Source organism: Rhamphochromis sp. 'chilingali' (assembly GCF_963969265.1).
Source record: "Rhamphochromis sp. 'chilingali' genome assembly, chromosome: 5".
Taxonomy (NCBI): Eukaryota; Metazoa; Chordata; class Actinopteri; order Cichliformes; family Cichlidae; genus Rhamphochromis; species Rhamphochromis sp. 'chilingali'.
In genome coordinates, this window is record NC_137932.1 from 2,715,513 (window position 1) to 2,743,120 (window position 27,608).

The following is a 27,608-nucleotide window of genomic DNA, read 5'->3' on the forward strand; positions in this document are numbered from 1 at the left end:
TGTCATATAGTGTCACTATTTAGCTCCAGCCAGCAATTGTGGGCTGACTTTGTCTAAATGTAATGAAATACACATAAAATACTTGAAAAACATAATTTTTTTTAGCATATCCACAAGATATTCCAGGACGTTACTGGTGCAGGTTAAAAGAATAATCTGATATTGAACTGTTTTGATACAATTCATTTACAAACCTTTTTTGGATTAAAAGTAACTCTAGGTTCAGGTAACCCCTGACTCATAGTATAGAGCAGCGGTCTCCAACCTTTTTTGCGCCACGGACCGGTTTATGCCCGACAATATTTTCACGGACCGGCCTTTAAGGTGTCGCGGATAAATACAACAAAATAAGACTTGTACCGGTACCGAAAAAAAGAAGATTTATTCATAACACACGTGAAAAGACCCAGGAAAACCGAGTAAACGATAAAAACGAAAACAAAATAACGCTGAAAACCGATAAAAACCCTGAAAACCAGACATTTCACACCTGAGCCTCAACTCTCGCAGCCCGGTACCAAACGACTCACGGACTGGAACCGGTCCGAGGCCCGGGGGTTGGGGACCGCTGGTATAGTGTATATACTTATGTGAGTAAACTGTTCATTTGTGCTTTTATTTACTTGCTATTTACCTTAGATGAAGACATAATGTTATTTCAGGTGAAAAAGCTGATGAAAAGGTGAGATCAGGTACCTTTGAGGTCCAGATTCTTGGCTCCGTTGACATTCTGGGTGACTGACTTTGCGTCCACCTTGAGCGTGTGTGTGTTGGAAGCGTCTCGGGTAATGACCACATTGTGCCACTGGTTATCATTCAGTGGGTTGTCACTGTTTCCTTTCAGCAGACTGGGCCCATTTCCCAGGTCGAAGACATAGTGAATAAATCTGGCAGAGAAGAAGAAGGAGCAGATGAACACATCAGTATTTGGGGAGGGGGGTATTTTGTGTGTGCACTAGGTCTCTTTTTATCTTGCAATAGGGATTAAATTTTAATGGAAAAACTCTCACAATCACCTCACGTTGCTCTGACACTAATCGGAGTTAAACTGACAGAGAAAACAATCTTCTTCCCAGCACAATCGTGTTTATGTGCAAAAGGAGATTTGGGATCAATTTGTTTGGGCTTCTCTGTTAAATTCATAAAGCCTTAAGGTACCAACTGTACCCACATCAGCCCTGCTATTTAAAATGTATAATCCATATCTGGACTCCAACTGCTGAATAAAACATGAACACGGCTCGTCCCACTCACCCTTTAACCAGCTCCACGGCAATAAAGTCGTTCCCATCTCCGCTGTTGAAGATGATGAAACCGTCAGGTGAGGTGGTTTTGAACTGAAAGAAGAGGTGCATTGTGGTATACGCCTGAAGAGTGGCCAAGCCCAGGTAGCTGCCCTTAGTCTTGAAAGTCACGGGGTCGGCGATGATGAAACGCATGCCGAAGCGAGCGTTGAGTTCGCAGAAGTCGATGTCGCCATTCTTGCACATATCAATGTACTGCATACCGTTGAACTTTAGGCTCTGGGGGAGAGATGGTGCTGTTATTACTACCTGTGAAGCACGACTGTGTAGTGAGCAAAACTGCCAAGAGACCTCAACCGAAGACTGGAGGAATCATAGCAAGTTAATAAACTCTAAAAACATACACAAGGAATAAAATATGACTGGTGTGGTTCTCACACAGCACTGACAGCAGACCTTACATTATGGGTGGCTGTAGCTCAGGTGGTAGAGCAGGTCATCTACTGATCGGAAGGTTGGTGGTTCGATTCCCGGCTTCCCCTAGTCTGCATGCCAAATATCCTTGGGCAAGATACTAACCCGAAATTGCTCTCCGATGCATTCATCGGAGTATGAATGTGTGTGAATGTCAGTTGTGCTTGTGTGAATGGGTGTGAATGGGTGAATGCACAAGTTGTGTAAAGCGCTTTGAGTGCTCAGAAGAGTGGAAAAGCGCTATATAAGAACTAGTCCATTTACCATTAATTATAGTGTGAAGAAAAGTACACCCTCTTCAAGTTCTAAAGTTTTACATATTAGAACATATTAAAAATGTCATTAGCAGGTCTTAAAATGAGGTAAATAAAATCTACTAAACTGAAAAAACAAATCGAAATACACGTACACCCTCACCGCTACTTGCTGCTTCCATTGGAATGAACTTGACCCATAACAGCGACTCATAACATTAGACAGACAGATCATTTCTATAAAAGCAAAGATTTTAGCATTTTGACCAAAGTTTGCCCCAAAGTCTGACCTTCCCATCCTCAGAGCAACTACAAAAAACCCAGCAGCCTCAGTTAATATGTTCAGAGCTCCAAGTTCAGAGTAATAAAATAAAATTTATTTGGTAAATAAATTATGACAGAATAATGTAATATGTCATCTGTTGTTGAGGAGCTGGGTGGATGTGGGTTGCAAAGCGGCTTGCAGCCACCTATTGTGTCAGCTACATCATCTGCTATCAGCCTGCAAGCTATGCTTGATTTCCTCTCACAGATACATGCCGCTGCTGACTTTGAATTATATAATGAATAATACAGGACACGAGCTTCTGATAAGCTCTTAATACCTGCAGATGACCAATAAATGGTGAAGGAGCAGATGAAACAAAGCGTCTCTCAGTCAAGATACCCGTCTCCACGTTGTTGAACTCGAGACGAGTGTGATCACCCGCCATCTGACCTGGGAGGGAAGAGAAAGGAAAAAGAGGCAAAGGGAATGACCCAGCAGCAGGAAGCGAGACGCCCTGGTTGTGTGGATAATGAATGCCAGTGGAACAAAATGAAAAAAACTCTCATACCCAGCACGACTTACTTCCAGGATATTCATAATTTACAATGTTTTGGATGAGTAATACTAGGAATAAAAGCAACAGGCATGCCTTTTCCAGTGAAGAAAGGCATAATTCTTCACACTATGTGTAATTTCTATGTAAACTGTTCATGAAACGAAATCAGCAGTAGAAATAAAAGCACATTATTCAGCCCAACAAACAAAGAAAAAAGATGCGAGATCATGTACGTTTGGTATATCTCAGCAAAACAATAAAGAAATGCATTACAAGAGCGTTACCTTCCGCCATGTCGTCATCCACAGTGAGTTTGAAGTTTTTACCGCGGCGGACCACTCGCACTGAGTGCCACTCATTGTCGTTGAGCTTTTGTCCAGCATAAAGAACCTCAGGGCCCTTGCCTGAAGATGAGGGTTAGTTAGTGAAGGGACAGCGGGGATGGCACAAGCATAAACCAAATCTTTGTTTTCATAAATAAAGTAATTCAATTTCAAACCAAGCATTCTTCCTCGCGACATACAGATAACATCTCCTCCATCTGAGCTTTAAGTGAGATTAGAGGTACTCAAACAAAAAAGAAAATACTTACAAAAAATCTACTTTGTTTTTCACAGCAGAGGAAAAAAGTTATTCAAACTGGCAGCAATGCTGTTACTCATACAAAGACTCAGTGTTTTTTCTAGTGTTCAATCATTTTTAAATTTACACTTTGCCAGAAACACACTTTTTATTGTGACTTTTAATTGAGCGCTTTAGTTTGAAGTAATTCATCCAAGTAACCACGAGGGGGCAATGCAGCCCCATCGAGCCGATGAAGAGGCCAGAGCGGCTGATTCAGAGCAGAGTCTGCTGCATTGTGGCTGCTGGTTCAATCCAAATTTCAATTGGTGATTTTATTATCCTGAACATATCTGATCATAAATGCACAAACCTAACAATGCTTCATTATATTCACTATTTACTATAATAAGAACTACATATACAGCTGCAGCTATCAACGTAAAGGGCATCTATAATGTAGCACTTCAGTACAGACACACACACACACACAGCTGAAGGACTCTTTGTGTTCTGTCTTTTGTCCTTTCTACAAGACTGTGAGCACTTTGAAAGTATTGGTCCTTTTAATGAATAACAGCATGACTTCTGACACCAGCTGTACTTCGCATTATAAACCCATATTCTGCAGTATGTGTTAAATAAGAAGAACAGGAAAAAGAGACACTGCAATCTATTACGGGGTAATTGAGAAACAATACAGCCCACAAAGTCTGAAAGTGCAAAAGACGAGTAGATACAAACCGACAAAAACCATTTACAACTAGTGTCTGAATTAAATTGGAAACATGGGCCATTTAACATATATAGAGCACATTAAGTCTGATTTGCATAGCTTTGAACTTTGGCTATACCCCCCTTTTATCTGAGAAATCCTCTTTTCAGTCCCCTGCATTCACACATCCCTGCCTCTACATCTAGCACACAGGCTACAATCAAACATTGACTGAAGGAAGAAGGCTGCAGAAGAAGAATGTTGACTTACTGGTGTTACAGTTTATCCTGACACAGTCTAGATGGGGAGGGGAGAATAAGTGACAGATGAAATCGCATCCTTCAAGGTTACAGCTGCAGACATCCAAGAGCAAAAAAAGCCACCTTCCGGGGACGGTCACATGACACTGGCGACCATTTTAGCTTAGCTGGCGACTGACATTAAGCGTTTCTATATTAGCATTGGAAAAGTAATCCCCAGTCCAATTCTTTTAATCAGTATTACTGTACCCAGCAATATTGGACCAACACGGGTCAATATTACTGCTCTGGATAAACCATCTGAAGCTTTTTATTCTCCATTTTTAAACCTGTGTCATTTCCCCCCTAAAAACCCATCATGTTTCAAAATGGTCACTTGCAACTTATTGGCCACATCGATTTTGCAACCCAGCACCCAGAGTCCAAAATACTGTACTAGTTGTATGAAACAAAGCTGTTTTAGATGGCACGCCAGGAGAAGAAGAATCTTAGATTCAAATCCACACCTAAGGGGGAAAACTGAGCCTGTGATGGTCAGGTGCGGGTTGAAATCCATGTGACCAGGCTGGTCATGTGCCGTCAACCGCAACAGAAAAGTGGGTGCAAACAGCCTCGTGCCACTCAGCACCAACACCACACAGAGGCCTTAAGACCCCCCCTTTCAGAGGATCCTACGCAAGTTGTGGAAAATGAGCTACATGAGTTAAACTGAATTTTCAATAACACTGGATTCAGATTCAAACATAAACTAGAAATGACCAAGAAAATTCTCTACAAATGTTCTATACTTTTAGCTTTTATTATGTTCAAATACTTTACCAGAAGACATATTCTTTCTGTCAAGTCTATCTCTTCCAGCCTTACTGGTATAAAGGCCTGCACTCTACTTAAATGTACCACTCGTGCCACCATCTGCAGGCGAGCTAGGTGCCGTGGCATCGGGCTGTTTGCCAGACGGGCCGCAGGCTCTGGGCCTTTGAAGGGGTGAGTGCCATCTTTGAACAAGGCATGGGAGATGCCAGCTAGACCAAGGGTTACTAATGGATGGAGGGAAACATGAACCTGCTATCATGAGGGAAATCAAATCAAATAAAACGGACAAAGAAACAAACCACATGATAAAAATGCAAACTATCAGGGCAGCACTACAATGCAGTAACGCCTACCTGCAGTTGAGAATAGATGGCAGAAGATAAAGTGAAGTGTTTGTGTATTTGAATTAACGCATGTGTCAGAGATGCCATCTATTGAAATCATTCAAAAGTGAAATGTGTGTCTTTGGAAAGAAAATCCATTTGTGCACAATAATGGGCATGACTAAAGTGATCTACGACCAGTTCAAAAGATGTGCTGCGGTGCATGGATAAGTGTGTTAAGAGTTAGACTGATGGATATAAAATCTACAAAGACATCTTCGCAACAAGGCATAAAAACTTACAGTCCAGGCAAGTCAAAAACAATCCATGCAACTACAAAGACAAACTACAAAACGGGTTTAGTATGTGTTAGGTCTGAGAGAAGGTCTGGACCATAAAGAAAATCTTTACAAAAAGAACAGAAATACCGAAACAGGAAGGCCACCCCAGGAACTGGAAGAGAGGTGACGGCTAATACGATACCTAGGTTGACCGTCAGCTTGACCCTTCCGCTGTCCAACTCGAGCCGCAGCGTGTCTGCAGATTCACGAGACGTGGCGGCCATGAGCAGGCCGAACGCTCGCTGGGACATGAAGCGGAGGGAGACGTCTTCAGCCTCAGTGTGGATGATGTTAGGTATCACCACCTTCATATACATGCTCCCGTCATAAGACAATATTGACGCCTCTGTGGGGAAAAAAAATACACGAGAAAGCTCAAATGCTGATCTCGACTCGGCATAAATATTAATTACACCTTTAATTAGCGGGTTTAATTTAATTAGCAAAAGTGACACGGGCAAGCGCGTGGGTGCAAAAACAAGAGATAACATGATAAATGGCACAAATCAAATCATTCCATATGTTTCACCTCCTTCAGACAGCTGTTTATGCACCAGGAGATGAAATCTACAAAAAAACAAACAAAACCGTGTGCCCTGAAAGTAAACAAATACAGTGAGAGAAATATTTATTTAATCCCGGCATGAATTTGTAAGATTGCTCACAAAGAAATGAACAATTTCTAATGTTTATGGCAGTTTCATTTTAATGGAGAGAAACACAATATGAACCGAAAATCTAGAAAATCAAATTACATAAAGGATATGAATTGATTTGCAGGTCACTGACTGCTTAATAATTGGAGCAGAAAACTGTGTTGGCAAGGACATTTCTTGTAGTTTTTCAGTAACTACAAGAAATGTAGTAGGAAGTATGTTTTGGGTCATTGTCATGTTGGATTTACATCCATCTTCAGTGCTGTCTCTGACGGAAAAAGGTTCTCATCCAAGATTTACAAGGCCTCTTCCACTGGTTCCTGAGTGCGATGAAGTCATCCTGTACCTTTAGCAGAAAAACAGCCCCAAAGCATAATCTTTCCCCCTCTGTGCTCGACTGTGACGATGGTGTTCTGACCACAGCACTTTCTCACAAGCCTTGTCTGAATCATACCAAGTTCGAGTTCACTGGAAAATGTAAAGACAGGTCTATCCATTAAGCAGGAGGACCTTGCAGATACTGAAAGATTGCGATCTTCTTGCTGATGATCTTGTAGTCCACTCCAGCCTTGTGCAGGTCTACAATCTTGTCTCATTGTTTTGAGGAGGTTGGAATGGAAGAAACCGATTCTGTGGACACCCAGTTTTCTTGGTTTTTGGTTGATATACCCCACTAAGCATGGTCTGTTATGAAAAGAGCATCCACTTTAAAATTTGGAACAGGAATCCTTGCATGCGCTCATTTTTTGGAACTAAGACACACACACACACACACGTCCCTCATGCCTAGTTGCAGCTGTAGTTGCTGTAGTTATCATCCATCAGCTGACAAGTCAGTGTCACACACATGCTGCTCAGACTGCAGAAAATTAAATCATCATGCTACTTCCTCCTTTCCCCGGCAACTCCCCACTATGTGCGCTAGCTAGATGATGCCTTTACTTTCATCACAGGATCTCGTTTTGTAAATGTAAAATCAGTCATATGCTAACATCATATAAAAGCTGCCGTTCCGTGCTAAATAATATAAAATATTTTGCAGTTAAATAGAGACAATACAAACAGGGTTTGATGGCTGCTGGGCCACACTGTTCTGTTTCTATTCTTTTGAGAAAGCCTGAGTGAGTGTGGTGGAGAAAGAAGAAGACTGTCAGCAGAGTGGAAGCCTCTTGGGGAGAGAGAGACAGATTAAAAAGGGTATCCAACCATGAAATACCTGTTTTGACACCTCAGCTTTTAAAAGAAAAAATAGCCCCGTGGCCTAAGAAATGCACCACCATTTGGCTGTGTGTGTGTGTGTGTGTGGGGGGGGGGGGGGGTCACACCACAGACGGTTTGTACATGTAAACGATGAAATCTCCCTTGTCACGTACTGTGTTCAACTACAGACTAAGGTGCCATTTCCAGGTCGATATTTAGAGGCGAATGTTTACCCATGCAAAAGGTAATGCATTATAAGTAATATTGGATTTTTCCTCACCTAAATGTCAAAATTTGTGTGATGTGTTGCAAAATTCATGTATAAGCAGTGTGAAATCACTCAACCATTCATCCCACCAAACAGCACACTGCTATAAAAATCCCACTTTCGTCTGTGTTGCTCTTAGGGCTGTTGTAAAAATCTATTCTATGAACTGTGTGGGTACAGTAGCCTGGAGGATAATGAAACCTTGGCTCAACATTGTTCTTCCCAATTTTAAATTGCCCTGGCTCCCTACCTCTTCGTATCTCCTCTGCTCTCTTGTGTGTACACATAAAAAACACATCCACACATGCATACGTACCACATAGGATGTCCTAACTAGCAGTGCATGTATTGATTTGTGAGCCAGGTCTGGTCCTGGTCTCACAGTAGAAGGGAAAAAAGTAAATAAAATGAGGTGAGAATAAATCTGCAACCAGGGAGAACATAAAAAGCACCCTTTGAAACAAACTATGATGTCCACTCTGGAGTTGAAACAGATTTAGTTTGGAAGTTTTTCCCAGATGTTTGCAGATATGGCAGTGGGATGCTATGGAGCCATTATTAAAAGTGAACATGTTACTTAGTGAACAACTTTCTTTTCTTTTTCTCTTTCTCTTTAATTGCAAGGTCTGAAATAGAGTTCTGTTGGATTCTGCCCCGCTGGAACCAATAAGTGGCAGAAATACACAACAGACAACAGTGAAGAAAACTGCACAGTTATGCTGATGTGTGTTCTTCCCAACCACATGGAGATAGGCCTAAATAACATTTTGACATTACAGCCGTAATTGACGTTTCGTAGACATGTGACCATGCGCCATTATTTACATGTGACAATCATGGTGATAGTGCAGCATCAAATGAATAAGGTCCCCACTCACACAGGCATAGATGTCAGTCTGCGAACTCTTGGCAACCAATATTTGCTTGAGAAAAAATGTGTATTTCCTCACTGGCTGGCAAAAACCTCCTGATTGCTCTGTTTGCTAGCTAGCTATTGCTGCTAGCTTGCCAGCTAGTCTCTGAGCTGTAAGGAGTGAAAAATGAATAAAAAATAAGAAATAAAGACAGATTACCTTTTTTTTTTAAAGACGCTGACTGCAGCAATTGAGGCTGAGCTTTTACTAGAAAGTAAACCTTCTCTATTTCCAGATTGCGTCACACTTTTTCAAGTTGTACTACTTCTAAGGTAGTAGCGAGTAGGCGATATAAACGATATACGATAGAAACAATAAATTTGGCCAACGATAGAGATTTTGACTCTATCGCGATAGCGCATGTTGATGATGTCATCAAGCTGCGCCTGTTTTGGTCGAAAGTATCCCAGCGATAGCCGCTGAAAAACCATTATCATTTGCAAATTATGCAGACAGTCATAGCAAAGACATGAAGCACTTTTGAAATATGGGGAAAGCCAAAAACTGCGCTTCCTCCACTTCTGTAACGTTGATTCATGAATGTTGAATTCTCTCGCAGCTGCTCTATTCCCATGTTGTTGCAGTATATTAATAACTAACCTCGTATTGTGGATGAATGATCTCAGTTGTTCTCCTGACTGTGGTGGTAGCAGAGCTATAACGTTTTAATTAGTTTCAGAAATCTCTCAGCCAGAACATGGTATGTCATAGTTAGGTCTTGTGTTTAGGTGGAAACTAGCGAGCTAACTTCCTGCTAACTTCTAACTCCGTTAAATTTAATAACTTCTGTTTTCATGGATGTAAAACTTAATTGTTACACCTGGTAAAGCAGCAACGCTGATGATTTAATTAAAGATGAAAGAATTTAGACCGTTTTTAACTCTCAGTGTTCGTTTGACTTTGGGACCTGAAATGGACGCAGTTTTGGACCCAGATTACTCCGCGAAGCTCCTCACTACTGCAGCCGTAATGCTCTGACAATCAGCAGTGCTGCTTACCAAAGTTGTACTAAAACATTTTTAAACAGATTTCTGCACGCCCAAATCGGTTAGAGGTCAGTAAGCACAACCAGAATTCATACATAAGGCACACTCTCGATTTTTGAGAAAATTAAAGGATTTTAAGTGGGCCTTATAGTGTGGAAAATACGTTATATAGAAGAAAAGAATAAATGACGATATATATCGTTACCACACATGCTGCAAATTATATCGCGATATAAATTTTAGGCCATATCGCCCAAGTAGCGAGCATAAAAAAGTAGAAGCAACTGTGGCAAATGCCAATACATTTTTGATGCAGCACCTCCTTCAGCCAGTGACAGCCAGTGACAGCCAGCCACTTCCAGGAACCATAGCCAACCAGTCAGGGGATGCACATTTTCCCAATTGACTGGCTGTTCTATTGCCTTCAATATGGTTGACAGCTGTCGAGCAAAGCGACCATGATGCCACCTGAGAAACTTCAATAGCTTTAATTTGGTCTTGCACAATCTTTCCACTCTATTTTTCGACTGTAAGAACAGAGCAATACAGTTTCAACAGAAGAGGCAGAGATATGTGCACACATGCATTCATGTTGATCTATACTGACTAGCATAATGACTAGCTTAGTACATCTGGCATGGATCGCTTGCTGGCAATTCACAATGCTGCCCCTTTGCCAGCCTGCTGTTTTCAGGAGTCAGTTTAAAACTGTCACCTTCACACAGAAGTCTTTCCAGTCAGGCCACATTCCTTCAACATCCCTCCTCAGCTCCCACTCTTATGTCAAAAATGGAAAAACTATACTCAGTCCCTCACAGAAATGCTTTGACTGTGTTCGCTGTGTGGATTCCTCCAAAAGTCAACTACAGACGTATCCGTTTATGTAAGTGTTTGGCTAATGCTGCTGGCACCAGTTCTGCTTTGATGCATTATGAATTTTTAATTTTTGCACTGCTTGAAATGAAAGCGTTCCGTTAATTTTTCACATTCTTTTATTTCACGTCTTCTTTTATTTTGTTTTCTATTGCATTGCATTCTGGTTTTGTCAGCTGCACATTTCTGTCATGCACATTGTGGGCCCTATTGCTTGCGTGTATAAAAACACTAATGCAGGGAATCATGAACGTCACTACAAAATTTCATGGTTATCTGAGGTTTTAAGTGAGCAATTGGCAGACCCACCGTTACTATCCCTTCCTTGTGCCACAATATTAGCATGACTGAAAGAGCCTTTAAATCACCACATTTTATTTGCTTTGCCTTTTGTTCATCTGTTCCAGCAGTTCTAATTATTCACTGTCCATATCTTTCTCCACCTGTCAATCATGTATGTATGTAAATGCAATACAAAATTCTGTAAACCCTAAACCTATGAATATTTTGGACTAGACAACAGAACCCTTTTTGTGTTATCTACTCTAACATGAATCAATCTTATCTGGCTCGGGATTGTGTTAAATTGTTTCCACTGACTTTGAAATTATGTTTCAAAGTCCAGCTTTTAGTTGACTGTTTGCTGTGTTTTATTCCCACTGTCCCAAGGTCTTTAGCTGCACTGAGAGGCAGAAAAGCCTTACCCAAAGAAAGGCTGGGCTCATTTTAAAGATGTCCACCTGCTTAGATTGGAACTACTGAGGATAGGTCCAAGAGGGGAAAAGGGGAAAGAAAGAGAAAGAGGAAAAGACACAAATAGAATAAAGTGCAAACTCCCAAGATAACTGACAGCGTGTGACTGACAGGAGAAAATTCCTGCCTCTCAGTCATTCAGCACTTTCAAGTAATAATGGTGGTCCAACTGACCTATACCGTAACACATAACAGCAGCAAGAGGCACTGACCAAAAATGTTCACTTATTCATTGTAATCTCAACATCAGCCAATAGCTCAGCTCATATCCTTTAGCTCCTCAAAGCTGCTGCATATCTGCAAGCCACTTTGCAACCCATGTTCACCCCTGTACTTCCTTTTCATGTTGTATCGGACTTAATCTGTGTGATGCGCACTCTGTTCTTTGCTGCTGCCTTTCAGCCTCAATGCATGAACATACTGGTGGACTATAACTTTTAACTACAGCAGTAGTGGAAGGAGCAAAATGTATTTTTTAAGACCAGCCTTGCAGCCGTACATGTTTTGGTCACTGAATTTTTATTCCACTTTTCAGCGTCCTCCTTTCTAGGTTCATACTGGTGTCCTGCCTCCAGCTCTGCAGTGCTGAACACATCTTCCTGTTCATAAAACAAAAGCCCCAAGTGGCACACTTCTGTGCTGTGGAACAGTCACCCTGCCTTTGTCAAACTGAACTTATTGGCGTGGGATGATATTTTTAACAAGGTGCAATGTTAAAGATTTTTTTTTCCCTTTCAGGTGATGGGACGTCAGCATGTTCCATCAGCACCAAAGGGGTTAATGTGTCCAGGTTTAGATAAATAATGAGATTAAATATAACTGTGTTTCATCGTCTATTTTATTTTCCAAAGCTTTGAAATGGAGAGAACAACATGAGGTTAGACACAGCTGGGCCAACCTGTTTCATGTGTAGTTCTGTGTTAATGGTGTGCACGAACAAACCACTGGATGTCAGTGGATGCTCACAGGCAGATAACGACTGACATTTTTACTTTTAAGCCTTTGTTTTCTCCCGAGAGGTTCACCAGACTGCTTCCACTTCTCAGCACATCAAATCTCTCACAGATTTTTTAGATCTCACCCAGCTCCGCCTCTTCCATGTGTGCAGGTTTATCATTCCAACAGGAACGAGCGCTAAACCTACAAAACCTGGTGTCAGGCTGTACGACATCAAAACTTCCTTTTCAATCCAATCCTCAGTCTTTGCAGCTGTTTATTTGTCTAACTAATGTATAACAGTAAGTTATGAGAACACTGTGGGATTCTGCAAAGCTCAAGTAGTTCCCTTTGCAAGAACAGAGTTAGGAAGAAGCGAAGAAGAAGCTGAACCAAACGCCACTTTAGAGGGTAAAAACCGAAAATATTCAGTCGACTTCTTCTATAATCACTGTCATTCACGCCAAGTGCAAAGCTAATAATGCGCATCAGTGAGATACTGCAGGTGACTGCACTCAATACAGCCACATGGTGAGTGTTGCAAACATGCGTGACTATACAGCATCAACGGCACGCACAATAGAGAGGCACAGTTGGAGCTACAGCGCGCTCTTCTCTGTAATTTTGTATTTCTTAAGAGAGATATCAGCGGCAATGAGGATGTCATTTCAGATGGTAATTAAGCCGCTGCTTGTCACTCTGTGTGTGTTTGTGTGTGCAACGTGTATGTGTGTGCTTTCCAATGAGCCCCGCACTTTACATAATTAGCAGTCCAACCGAAGCAGAAGACGGAGGAGGAGAAAGCTATTAAGTGAAAAACTCCACAAATATTCACGGTATGGAGCGGGGAGTAAGCCAGGCAAATCTCTTCGGCACACTCGCGCGCACACAAACACATACACACATCAGTCCTTCTCAATCTGTTTTCTTCCTCTCCGTTTTGCCTCTCCCACCATTTCTATTATTTACTTGCCTCGGCTTTGTTGCGTTATCTAATCTTTTTTTTTCCCCCTAACGGAGTGACAAGTCTTTGCTTGATAAACAATCCAACAAGGGCCTTGACTGTCATTGTGGTGTTTCATGTGAATGCCTGTCAACTCTTCTCCTACACTGCTGTAATCAAACCTATACTGAAAGAGGACAATCTTGACAAGACACAAATGAACAACTACAGGCCGATCTCAAATCTCCCATTTTTAAGTAAGATCATTGAAAAAGCAGTTTCTCAACAGCTCAGTTACTTCTTAAAACAGAATAACTGCTACGATGCCTTCCAGTCAGGTTTTAGACAGAATCACAGCACTGAAACCGCTCTGACCAAAGTGTTTAATTACATATGTCTGAATATATACAGTGGAAAAATGTCAGTCTTAGTTTTACTGGATCTCAGTGCAGCATTTGATACAGTTGACCACAACATATTACTCAAACGACTGGAGAACTGGGCAGGTCTCTCAGGAACTGCACTAAACTGGTTCAAAACATACTTAGAAAACAGGAAATACTTTGTATCAATAGGTAACTTCACATCTGAGCAGACAAGTATCACATGTGGAGTTCCCCAAGGTTCCATCTTGGGACCACCTCTGTTTAACATTTACATGCTCCCACTGGCACAGATTATAAAGAACAACAAAATGACTGGTTGTGCCACAATTTTCTCCAGCTAAACAAAAACAAAACTGAAGTAATAGTCTTTGGTGCCAAAGAAAAACGATTACAGGTCACCAGAGAACTTCAATCTATACATCTAAAAACCACAAACCAGGCGAGAAATTTGGGTGTAGTGATGGATGCAGACCTAAACTTAGAAAAACACATTAAGACAATAACAAAGTCAGCTTACTATCACCTCAAGAATATATCAAGGATAAAAGATCTGATGTCTCAACAGGACCTGGAAAAACTAGTCCATGCATTCATCTTTAGTAGGCTTGATTACTGTAACAGCATCTTTACAGGTCTACCTAAAAAATCAGTCAGACAACTACAGCTCATTCAGAACTCTGCTGCTCGAGTCCTCACTAAGACCAAAAAAGTGGACCACATCAGTCCAGCTCTGAGGTCTTTACACTGGCTGCCTGTCTGTCAGAGGATAGACTTTAAAGTTCTGATGCTGGCCTATAAAGCTCTGAATGGTTTAGGACCAAAATACATCAGTGACCTCCTGACCCAGTATGAACCTTCCAGATCCCTCAGGTCATCTGGATCCGGTCTTTTATCAGTTCCCAGAGTCAGAACCAGACACGGAGAAGCTGCATTCAGCTTTTATGCTCCTTATATCTGGAACAAACTCCCAGAAAGCCTCAGATCAGCTGAAACACTCAGTTTATTTAAATCCAGGTTGAAGACTCACCTGTTCTCAGCTGCATTTGAATAAAACACCAAATCCACACTTTTAAGCTTAAATTTCAAAACTTACATTTTAACTACTGATTTTTATCTACTGTTTTTTTAATCAATTTTAAATCATGCTTTTTATTTGTTTTTGTTCTTTAATGTCTCTGTAAAGCACTTTGAATCACCTTGTTGTTGAATTGTGCTATATAAATAAACTTGCCTTCTCTTGCTTTATACACACGTGCGTGCACGGGCACACAATGTAGAGCGTGCTGTCAAGAGTCTTTAAAGTTCAAAAATCATATCGTCATCCTGACAGCAAGGATAAGGACACTGATAAAGAATCTTACGGGCACTAAGTGTGTCTCAATGTGTTTTGCGCACATCCACAGCCGAGTGTTTGTGTACTCTATGTATGCATAAAATGCCTGCACTTGAAAGTAGAGAATCTTGGCTTCGGACATTATCCACAGCAATCCTCGCCATGTGATTCACTATTTGCACACGCACATAAAGTGCCGCTATAACCAGAACCATCAAAAATATCCCAACAGACAAGACTAGACTTTTAAAGGATGCTCTAGCTGAATAATCTCTGCAAAAGAAAAGAACAAAGCACTTTAAATAATTGAAATACTGTGCATTCATTAGGCTGATCAAGTATGAAGCTCTTAGTGTGTCCTTACATTAAGTCACAAAGTGTATCCAACAAAGTGACTTCAATCCTGTCGTTCCTGTTTGAATGTTTTACTACATGATACTTGGCTTCCCTTAAAGACCAAATGACCTTGGAAATATCACTGAGGGATTTTATAAGTGTGCTGATCTAAATGTCACTGATTACTTACAATAGTTACAATTAGTGTTTGTTTTAATGTCAAAATTTAGATGCATTGTGTTTCACTGTGTTACTTTATAAGAAAACTCCGCCTTCTACTAAATAAAGGAATACCGTTATGAAAGAAAAATAATTCACGTTACACTTTAGTTCAGCTTAGAAGACTTGAAGCTTCAAGACCTGAACATTAAAGCCAAAACAGAGGAATTTAAACCTACACTCTTTTTAATGGCCACCAGGGGGCAGTACCTGTCATATAGACGCTGTATCAGATATACCCGTGTTGGCGTTGTTCCTCCATTATCATAACAATGTTGGTCCCAGATCAATATTACAGCTGACCAATCATTGGTGTGATGTTATAACGTTGCGATGTAGCGGATAAAGGGGAAAAAATGCCTTTGTTTAAATGGAAAAAATTGTAAGAGTTTTTTCTTTAATAATTTCTGTACTATTATCAAAGTTTGGTTTGCTGTTAGCCAGATTTATGTAATTGGTTTGCTAGTCAAAGCTTTTAATAGTATTAGCCAAATTTGTGGCTAATGCTAACCGAATACTCTTTTGACATTAGCATTCAGTTTTATTTTTTTATTTATTTTTTGATCTTCACCACTTCCTAATTGAGAAAAAGACTATTTCTTGGTTAGAAATTGGACATTTATTACTAACTAGTTGGTAACTGTAGGACTAGAAAGTGATTGTGCTCCCAGAATCAGGTTTAAAAATAAATGTAAACATCAATCATGAAGCCCAAGGCTGATGTAAAAGCCAGCACTGTTTATTCATAAATGTTGTAATTTCAGTGCTCTAAAATTAAAAGGAAAAAAGACCCACATGTTACAAGTTTTCCTTTTTATGATCAAATTTATTTTAATCTTTGATCATTTTGTGGTTGTTCCTGTTTTTAATTACCTGTTCACTTTTTTTATTAGTATTTCACAGTTGAAGACTGATTTGCTTTAAATGAAATCAAAATGCTCCCGGGTCCAGAGAGAATTCTTTTATTTTTCCCTGAAAGAGACCCGTCTCGAATTACAAACACCCGTTTGATCCACTGTTAAAATATTGATGGTGGAACAATGAAAAAAACAAGTCAAATAATGGAGGACTTAACAAATAACTGCAGTCTGTGGTTCACAACAGAGGCTTTTTTTATCATTTCTTTTCCATTTTTGATTTGGTTTTTTTGCAGAAAAACCCTAAAAACGTGCACAACAATGCTGAATCTCAACCCAGATTTGAGAAGACGTCCACAGCAAACACTCTGAAGAATGACACCCCTCCACCCCTCAGGCAGCAAAACTCAGGATGAGGTCAGTGCAGGGATTATTAAATATCCTGTCATGCTCAACCTAAGCAGGCCAAGATGAATCTATCAGAATATCAACAAAAAAAAAATCACAGGGGTTAATGTAGCGCCAATATGAAACAGTAAGCGCTTTTGTGCATCAGACATATTGAATAGGCTTTACATGGGGATGAGGTAAATCCGTGGAGCTTTATCAACATGTGACAGATAACACTGGTATCTGAAACAAGCTGCTACACATTTAATTTCAAGTATAATTTTATAAAGGACATCATATTGTACTATTTATTCCATGCTGTATTTTAGGACAGAAAAGAGGCTAAATCATTCCTGCGGTGTTGTTGGCTTAAATCCACCGGTGATATAAGTCGTGGAACAGCACTCAGTTGCAACAGTCTCTGTGGTAGCTTATGCCACTGTAAGATGGATTATTCAAAGCCAAGCGGCTACATTTGACCTAAAGGATGTTGAAGTTATGATTAATGACAGTACACAGTGATTTATGGGAGTAAAACTCCTGCTTAGTTGGTATAGCGACACACATGGGCACACGCTGGGTCTCATACAGTATACGCACATAAACAAAGTTTGCAAAGTCTGAATACCTTACATGAAACTTTACATTAACCCATCCACAGACTGCTGTCAGTGCAGCCCATACGCCACCAAGGAGGTCAGTCTGAAGGAACACGCCACATATCAACACAAATAATGATAATTTGGGGACAGACATGGACACAGGTAATGAATTGAAAAGTGCAATAGAACAAAACGTATTTATCAGAACAGGCTGAATGGCCATTCCTCACAACTATAATCTCACTAGAAACTTAAAAAAGCCACAGAATTGTGTTTTCTGCAGATCCTAGTAGCCCCTGTGATCCTCTGCAAGGAGAATTTCTTGATAAAGTAAGTCTGATTTATTGTTTTGCCCTTGTTGAGTTTCCCCAACTCAACTGTGCGTTCTGTCACTGCATCTGGCAAGAGAGGACAAAGACACATCAGTAAATGTGCTTAGCGCTGGTGTGTTTGGGTGTGTGGGATAAAGAAAAAGATCAATTTTACGAGTTCCTAAGATTAACCCAAAGGGAGTGTGGTGGAGCGAATGAGTGTGTGAAGCTAATACATGGAGGGCCACTTTGAAGCAACCCGAGCCTGACTGATAAAGGATTTTGAAGACCGATACCAGTTTTTGGTGATTGAAAAATCGGATAGATCCACTATATTTTTCTTCTTTCGGGCACGACACAAACAGGAGCAAACAGATTTCCCCAACATTTATTAAGTGTAGCTATTTATGAGTCATTACTATAAGTTGTGGATTACTTGTTTTTGCTTTGCCTTGGTTTGACTGCGCTTGGATCAGCTGGTTGTTCTGTTCATGCGTTTACAAAACAAAACCTGCAGCCTTCCCCCTGGTGGACGAATTATGCAACATCAACAAACAACACATTGGAACCATGTTTCTCCCGTTTCTTCTTTACTTTAATTTTCATTTTTTGGTGTTTATAAATTCTGACAGAGAATAGCCAGTGTCCACCAGTGCCCTCTGGTGGACAAACTGCATGACATCAACCCTCATAACATGATCTTAGGGCAGGGGTCCCCAATCCCAGTCCGCGAGGGCCAGTGTCCCTGCAGGTTTTAGATCTCACCCTGGGTCAACACAGTTCTTTACCAGGCCTCTGAAGAACTTCAAGACATGTTGAGAAGGTAATTTATCCATTTAAATCAGCTGTGATGGATCACGGACACATCTAAAACCTGCAGGGACACTGGCCCTCGTGGACTGGGATTGGGGACCCCTGTCTTAGGGTGTTTTTCCTGTTTCCTTTCTACTTTTTACATGTTTAAATTGTCATTAATCAGTGGTTATAAATCATCATAATCGGCCAGTCAATATCAGGTAGTGGCAAATACCTAATATTGGCCAATTGATACGTAATTGACCAATATTCTCTGAATGCTGATAAAGGGAGAGAACTGGTCCTGTAAACCCGGGGTCGGGAAATCGAGCCTCACTGGGTTTTTTAGTGGCTGTAGCTCAGGAGGTCGAGCGGGTCATCTACAAACAAAGGTTGGTGGTTTGATCCCTGGCCGCTCCCGTCTGCATACCAAATATCGTTGGGCAAGATGCTAAGCTGAAGTTAATCTCTGATACAGAGTGTGAATGTTAGAAATCACTGAAAAGAGTACTCTTTAAGAAGCAGTCCCTTTACCACTTTATTCTTCTCTGCTGACGTGCTACTGAGATTATTTCCTGCTTTTCACAGATTTTCATATTGTCAAGTTAACATCTTGGAGCCTTGCACAGCTGTCGTGCTTTGGAAATTAAAAGGAGCATTTTACAAGCCAATATAAATGGCTGATTAATTAATCAAGAAAATGAATTATTAGTCAGAGCCCAACTAGTAAAATTCTTAGATATATGTAAATTAGATGGCGTGTGGGGAACAGTGTGGTTTTTCACTGTGCTTCCTTGAAAGTCTGGCTCATGCTCTAGTGCCGAGAGAATTTTATCTGATTTATTTCCAGCAACTCCAGCAACATGTTCAACAAATGAAAAAACCTTGTACTGCTGTAAATCTAACAAATCTCACATCTGGTACTCTGGAGCTGTACCTCCTGCTTTGTGTTCAAACCACTGAGTTTGCAAATTAAATGTACAGCAGCTCCCTTTATTGGACTCTGGAGGAAGAAATCCCCCCATGCACTTGTGTGATTCTCCACCACTGCACTCTTGGTTGTGAAAAACGTCGCATCACAAACATTCAAAACACGTTGCACTATTCTTTCCCTCATCGCTACAAAGAAAGTCCTCGAGTCTGAGCAGCAAATGTGTCGTGAGCACACCTGCATGTACACAAAAGCAGTGAACTAGACCAGGATCAGGCCATTGGGGGGCAGCAAAGTCAAAGGCAGCCAGCTGCTGCTGACACCAGCTTCTCATTTGATTTGTTAGGGGATGAGCAGGCTGGGAACATAAACAAAGAGAAGAGATTACCGAAACAAAAAAAAGGCAAAAAGAAACAGCAAACTGAGATGAAAGTACAGCAGCATGAGGAAACAAATCGAGTCTCTGTTCGAATAACAGAATCATTAAACGTGAGAATCGGTCCTTGAATATCGTGCTGCACGAAAGTACTGTTAGAAAATGCTAAATTATGTATTCTCAAATACTACGAAGACTTTAAGAGGATAAAGTATTATCTCCAGCAAAGGAGTACAGTGTACAATCTTATTTTCCCCCCTTTTTTATTTTTACTTCATCCAGAAAAAAGTCCCTCTGGAAACCATCCTCCCTGCTGCCGAGAGGTTTGGAGACTTGTCAATTTCTCAGATGGCCGAACACTGAAGGCTTGATTTCCTCTGTGTGTCCTCCCTCTCTCGCTCTAGCTCTTGTTCTATCTCTGTATATGTGGGGAGTGGACAGGAAAACCACACGAAGGGAAGAGGGGAAGTTGCCCGTGACTGTGTCTTGAAGTGAAAGAAAAAAATTAATATATATAGAGGCAAAGGCAAATGAAACGAGTCACACGATGCAGAAAGTACGGTGAAGATGGATGCGACGCGCTCCCATCGTTCCCGCTCTGCATAGTGCCACAATGAGAGCCTGAGTTTACATAACCCAGCACACTTCCTAAGCACACATTTAATTACAAATGGGGATTAGGGAGCAACGGCATAACGTTCCAAGCAGTGAAAAACTGAAACGAACAGATCGTTTTAAAGTGCACGAGGATCTGTTCTTCTCCCGGGTAAACATTGTCAAACAAATCTCTGGCTCTCTACCACTGCCTCTCTGGCATTTTCAGTGATTCAGTCAACAGTTTGTACTTCCCTCTCCCTCTATCTACGACTACGTCAGCCTTTTTCTAATTCCTATCCATTTTCTTGCACTGTAAGATTTTGTGCAGATCAGCTGATGAGTCTGGCACCGCTGGCGTAGTGTTCCAGCACAGGAGGCCGACTGTCAGCTCGCCACGAGCCTGTCCTCTGGCACCGGAGGCAGGAAGCACAATCTTTAATGGCAGGCAACTCAAATCTCCTCAGCGGGAGAAGAAAGGAGAAGACGTTTTATTCCATTTCTTCCGCATGTGTTCAGGGAAACTACAACAGCTGGCAACCACAAGAATTAAAATTCAATCTACATGGGCGTCGATCTCTTCTATCGACTTTTCCGCAGACGGAAAAGGAGAAAATAAAAGGCTCATGATTTAGGGTGGAGCCTTTTTCTTTCGATGGGAAAAAAATACCTCACCTGATGCAGTTTGAACCACTAAATTTGGGTAAAAAACCAAAAAACAAAACAAGACTTGCTTGATAGTGCAGAAGATACCAAACCCATTATTCTGCTCAATTAACAATTATTCAACAAGAGCAAATAAGATAAGTGTTAAAAGACAAATGGAACAAATTTCAGATGGGGAGAGTGAATGAGAGTCGTCGCTGGTGGGGAAAAAAGAAAGAAGAAAAAATGCAGGACCAGGGTTTTTCTGCACCCAGCACAAAATGTTTCAGCTTCAAATGAAAAAAAGGATTAATTTAGCATGCTTCCCTAGGCTGCCAAACAGTTAGGCTTAGATATGTATACGCGCAGCTAACATTCCATAAGCTAGACGAGAAAGCTAAATGAAAAGAGGCAAATTGCAGTCGTGTAATTCAGGACAGCACATTCACTCACATACCCGTCAGGTCATCTCTCTCTTTTTTATTTACCAACCAAAGGAGCTTTAAGTGCTTCACTTTGACTTTGGCTTTTGAGAAATCCTGTCAAAGCCAGTGATTTTTTTTAAAAGACGCAACACACAGGAAGGATCAGATCTGTGCGTGTTGACGTGCCTCTGCGTTTTCAAAAGCTCAGCATGCACTAAAAATTTCAAGCTGTGTGTCACCTCGACACGTCTATTCTAAACTTAGTCAAACACTTTCTGGTGTTTTGGCGACTGCTGACATCTTGGTATATTGACACCTAAGTATATATACGTACATATATTCGAGGATATCAGTCCTGCCATCTCCTTGTTAGTTACATGCCAGAGGAAAAAAAATAAATAAATAAAAATAAATTATATATATATACACACATATATATCTCCTGTGTCAAGAGAAGGAGACAGGTGATTTATCTCACAGCATACAGACATGATGAATAAATAAAATATGAGGTAGCATTGTCTGGCTGGTAAATAATAGACAGAGACATAGCGTTATTGCTGCTCCAAAGTGAACTGCAGGTGCAGCTGCTAATGTTGCTCCAAATGTACCACCTGCAGTGCGCCACAGAGACATTGTGTGCTAAATGATGCGAATCAATTACCACATCCACGACCAGCGAGCCTTTACTGCTTTATGTGAAACAAAACATCAGATGATGCCCTTTCAGGCAAAAAATACTAAAATTAAAAAATAAATAAGGAAACACTCCGACTGGGTCTTTTAAGTCTAGTCATCTATTTGAAATGAAAAAAGCATGTCCTATCATTAAAAAATTTAATCATCTGCACAGAAACAGTAATTCCCACATCATAGGTACGAGACAGGGGTGGGCGGGCCCCAATATCGACGGTATCGATACTAAAGCAATGAGATCGATATTGCATTTCTATCTATGTGTTAAATACGCTGAGTTGTGTTAAATACTTTATTTGGAAATGAGAAAACAGATCTCAAACATGCGCCACTAAAAAGTGTTTGAGCCTTCTGTGTTGACTATCACATTTATTTGAGGAGCTATTTGGGTAGCCGACAGCAGCGGTCCCCAAGTTGTGCCACAGACCGGTTTATGTCTGACAATATTTTCACGCACCGGCCTTTAAGGTGTCGCGGATAAATACAACAGAATAAAATCGGCACTGGTATCAAAAAAAAGAAGATTTATTCATAACACACGGGAAAAGACCCAAGGAAACCGAGTTAACGATAAAAACCCTGAAAGCCATGAATTTCACACTCAAGCCTCAACTTATGCGGCTCTTGTTCACTAATTATTGTGGAAAGTAACAATCACAGTGATTTAGTGGTCGTTAAAATGTGTTCGGAACTAGCAAACTAATGATGACTCATCTGAAAAATGACGACACAGTGCTCTCTGCTAAAAAAGCTGCCTTTATAGGTTAAATCCATCGGTATGTATCAGCAATACCGGCTCTGTATATACTTTGTGTCGGACGTCTACCGCAATTTGCAGATTTGCACGGCACTAGTCTACCACCATTCTTAATTTGCCAGTGTTTCCAACATATTCCGCCTGTTTTGTATTTTTAGCCTCATCCTCTTCTCGTTTTTATCTGTTTATGTATTTACTGCCATCCTCCTTTTTTTACCCTTCTTCTATGAGCTGGCCAGTTAGTCAGGGCAGACCTTCAAGTGTCATTTTCTCTCTCTCTGCTGAGATAAATGTCCTAGCAAAGGTGCTCATCACCCATTTATGATGAGAAGTAGGGGCAGCAGGGAAAGGCACGAGAACAAACAAGATGACAGGAGGTGTTAGGTATTTTAGACTTCCTTCGAGGCGTGGACGTCTATCAGCAGAGAATGTCCCTTAGTCTGTAACACAGTCAAATATATTCTCAAGTAATATTCAAGCATGCCATTCAGCGTGTTAGTACGAGCTCGGGAGCAGCTTGGGAGAACAAGAAAACAGAGACTGCTTCAGATTGTCTTCCCAAATTGACTCAACTTTATTCACAAGTATAACAGTTTATATAGAGGGTAAAATTCACCCAGTGAATTCACCCAATTCCACCCAGTGCTTCCTGCAGAAGTTCTCTGATGACTCTGCAATCACTGATGGGGACGACAAGGAGTACAGAGGTCTGACCCAAGACTTTGTGGACTGGTGCCAGCTGAACTACCTCCAGATCAACGCCAGTAAAACCAAGGAACTGGTGGTAGACTTCCGCAGGCACAAGCATTCTCCACTGCAACCACTGAACATCCAAGGTATGGACATTGAGGCTGTGGACAGCTACAGGTACCTTGGTGTTCATCTGAACAATAGACTGGACTGGACTCATAACTCAGACGCCCTCTACAGGAAAGGGCAGAGCAGGCTGTACCTGCTGCGGAGACTCAGGTCGTTTGGAGTGGAGGGCCCACTCCTGAAGACCTTCTATGACTCTGTTGTGGCTTCTGCTATCTTTTATGGTGTGGTCTGCTGGGGCGGCAGCATCTCTGCTGGGGACAGGAAGAGACTGAACAGGGTGATCCGAAGGGCCAGCTCTGTTCTAGGATGCCCTCTGGACCCAGTGGAGGTGGTGAGTGACAGGAGAATGGCGGCTAAGCTGTCATCCCTGATGGACAACATCTCCCACCCCATGCAGCAGACTGTGACAGCACTGAGCAGCTCCTTCAGTGGGAGACTGCGGCACCCACGGTGTGGGACGGAGAGATTTCGCAGGTCTTTCCTCCCCACTGCTGTCAGACTCCATAATAAAGACTTTAACTGATCAGGCACACACATCCATACATGTGCAATAATACTAAGTGCAATAATCCTTTCTGTCATCGTTGTATTTTTACTCAGTTGTATATAGCATTTGTATTTGTATTCTATTTTTATCTTATTGTATATTTATTTTATTTTATTCTACTGTATATAGTATTTTATTTTATTCTATTCTGTACAGTTGTGTACTGTATTTATTCTTATTGTATTCTAATTTTTGCCTCATAACTTTTGCACTGTCCTCTTCCTGCTGTGACAAAACAAATTTCCCACGTGTGGGACTAATAAAGGTTATCTTATCTTATCTTATCTTATCTTATCTTATCTTATCTTATGAGACAGCAGATTTATCAGTTTAAACCAGTACAGACCAAGATAAGGCAGCGTCTTCCTGCCCATGGGTGAAGAAGCATCCTTTGTGTAGTGTATCAGTTCAGCTACAATTGTGATTATCTCAGCGACATATTTTCAAGGCACAAAACAAAGAGTTCTTACATTAGTGAAATCTGAAACAAACCATTTGGCCTTCAACAGGCGTCTCCTAAAAGATTAAGAAACTAATGTAGCTGAGGGAGTGATCTCTGTGGTATTTCAACCTTGTACCAGCCTGTGATTCTCACACATCAATTCTTGGGTCAAAGAGAAAAATAACTAAAACAAAGGGGCCTTATTGAATGACAGAGTTTTCCTGTATAATGTCACTATAAAACAATATCCAGTAAATGCTCCCATGGTACTAAAATACCTAACAGGAGGTACCAGTAGAACAGAAGAGAATGGGATTGGACCTTTTTTTAACATCTCTTCTTTCAAAAGATAGAAGAGAACTTAAATTATTTTCACTTCAAGTGACATAACTGAGGGCATTGCAGAACCCTTAATCATGAATCCCTCCTCTTACTTCTAAAGACTTCCTTATCCTTCTGTGTTTGGGTGGATATCTACTTTCTTACACTGGAAAGGTATCTCGAAGGCTCCTAGTTGTACATCTCATTCTATCTCACTATGCGATAATGGTTTCCTCCAAATGCCGACAGCTAAACTAAAAAAACTGCTGAAAAGGTGAGTCACTGTTTAGTGCGTACTCAGACAGCTGCACAGTTATCGACCTTGAAGAGATGTTCTTTTATTCAAACCAAATCGTCCAGCATTGGGCCGAAGCTTTCTATTGCGAGCATCGACGCACGCTGCCATTCAGAAACGTGACCTTGGAGATTCACTAATTTCCCCCGTTCTGCAACAGTAAAGGCACCGCCCTCCCCAGTGCTTTATCCGACTGAAGATTTACAGACTCTTCAGGTCAAAATCCACACATGTCATATCTATTTTGATGTCGGCCATTTTACTTTAGGTTCATGGCAGCAACTTGAAAAATTGGAGAAGAAAGAAATGTCGAGTAAAAAAAGAAAAATTTAGAGGACGGTTTTCAGGAGAAACCATACAAAACTCAATGTGTTTTACTGATAAAAGGTAAAAAAAAACAAATAATAGAGAAACCTTTAAAAAGCACTGAATGCATTTATAATGGCAGGCATGTAAAAACACTTTTGTAAAACGCTCAGGAGGCACTTCAAATATTTACTAGTACTTCCCTTCAATTAATACAAAATAAGAAGTTTTTTTTCCATCTATGATAAAAAGTTACAGACATGCTGTTAACTTCTGTTTGAAACAGCGAGCTGTTTCTCCGTCCATTAGTTTGAAACGTTTTGGAGTTTAAACACGTCTCTGCTGCCACTTTAAATATAAAAGTAGCACTCAATCACTTCTAATTACGGAAAATTTGAAAACATGGCACTACTGTACCTGCATGTTGTAGGGTAAAAACACTGTTAAATTAAGGGTACGCTTTAAATTTATATTTCGTCCCGAGGCTTTGATGGGAACACATATTTAAATATGCTGGTAGGTGTCAAAAAAAAGATCAGAGCTTTAAAAATATGCAGAAGACGCAGATTAATATGGCAGAACAAGGCCTCATATCTGTATAGCATATCCATAATGGTGCAGTGATTTCTCTTTCTGTCTGCTTGGATTTGTTGTACTGTATAAACACAGTGTGCATAGGCTAGGTTTGACATATGGAATCAAAATCGTATGTGGCAGTAATTGGTACCTGACCTCAAGAAATTATTCACACAAAGGCAGTCTGGCAATTATGCAAGGTCTATTATAGGGCTCGAGGATTAAAGAGACTTTCAGATAGATTTTTTTCCCCTCCCTCTGTGGGTGGAAAAGGCGTTTAGACAAGCATTTAAATTATGCCACTCTAACACCAGTGGAAGCGGCATTTAGCATAGCTGAGAACCGAGCTCATCTGAATACAAATGGCTTTGGGAAAGATTTTTTTTCTGAGTGCAGAGATGATGCAGCAGGAGATCGCGGCCTGTTTGGAACCGTATATTCCCGTGACGTCTCTGTATCATCTTAGAAACAGACAACACTGTGAAAGACACAATAGAAAACAATCGTCGATTTAGAGTAAACTATTCACGATGAATGTGCGTGAAGATCTGCCACCATCACCCTCACTGGCCTCTTTTTACCGAACACGCAACGTCTCTCATCCTGATTCTGACATTCCAAAAAGTTGACATTAAAAATTAACTTTGATGATGTCAATAGTGTTGCAAGAGAAAAAAAAGGGGGTATTGCTGCATCAGTTTGATTATTATTAGTGGGCATCAGTGAGAACTGCAGCTGTCTGCTAATTTTCTTTTACTGCAACATTTTGATACTTTGTAACCCCCAAACAGGGCTGTATGCTGATTGGCTGATTGAAAACTTTTTTTCTGCTGCCTCCCCTCCACCCTTTTCCTTCCTTAGATGGAAATGAGTGTTTATTTTATACATGTTTTTGATTGGCTATTCGCTGTGTGACCTCAAAGTTATGGAAGCAGCGGCAATAGTTTAGAAAAGTAAATCTACTTGAATCTGTGCAAATCTTGAGCACAACACAGAACATTTTTAGCCTTTGCGCATAACCTAAAAGGTAAAAGAACGTAACATCACTGCCAGGTTGCAGAATTTCATACTGAAAGGTGGCAACCATCAATGTCACCCGGTTGACATTCTGCAATTATAACCTGTGATTAAACTGTAAAAGCCGTGTGGCAACCCATTATTTCACTGCCACTATGAATGAACAGCGAGGAAAGTGAGCAGGTAATTGCACAGCCTGTGTGTTCTGGTGCTTCGGTCTTTCTGAAAACCGGTGTGATTGCTGTCATTAAGTTTAGGCAGTAATGTAATGACAAAAAAAAAAAAAACTTCCCT

General features: G+C 40.8%; 1 protein-coding gene across 4 annotated transcripts in view; it reads right to left on the reverse strand.

The window, feature by feature from the left end:
- Positions 1-27,608, reverse strand: part of nrxn3b (neurexin 3b) — a 346,499-nt gene that overhangs the window by 191,403 nt on the left and 127,488 nt on the right. For all 4 annotated transcript variants that reach the window (XM_080883239.1, XM_080883238.1, XM_080883237.1 and 1 more), the window contains 6 exons: positions 5,952-6,155; positions 4,343-4,369; positions 3,081-3,200; positions 2,578-2,690; positions 1,255-1,523; positions 697-887 (listed from right to left, as the gene is read on the reverse strand). In XM_080883239.1, coding sequence (XP_080739365.1) covers positions 697-887; positions 1,255-1,523; positions 2,578-2,690; positions 3,081-3,200; positions 4,343-4,369; positions 5,952-6,155 — 924 coding nt within the window. The remainder of the gene's footprint in view (positions 1-696; positions 888-1,254; positions 1,524-2,577; positions 2,691-3,080; positions 3,201-4,342; positions 4,370-5,951; positions 6,156-27,608) is intronic.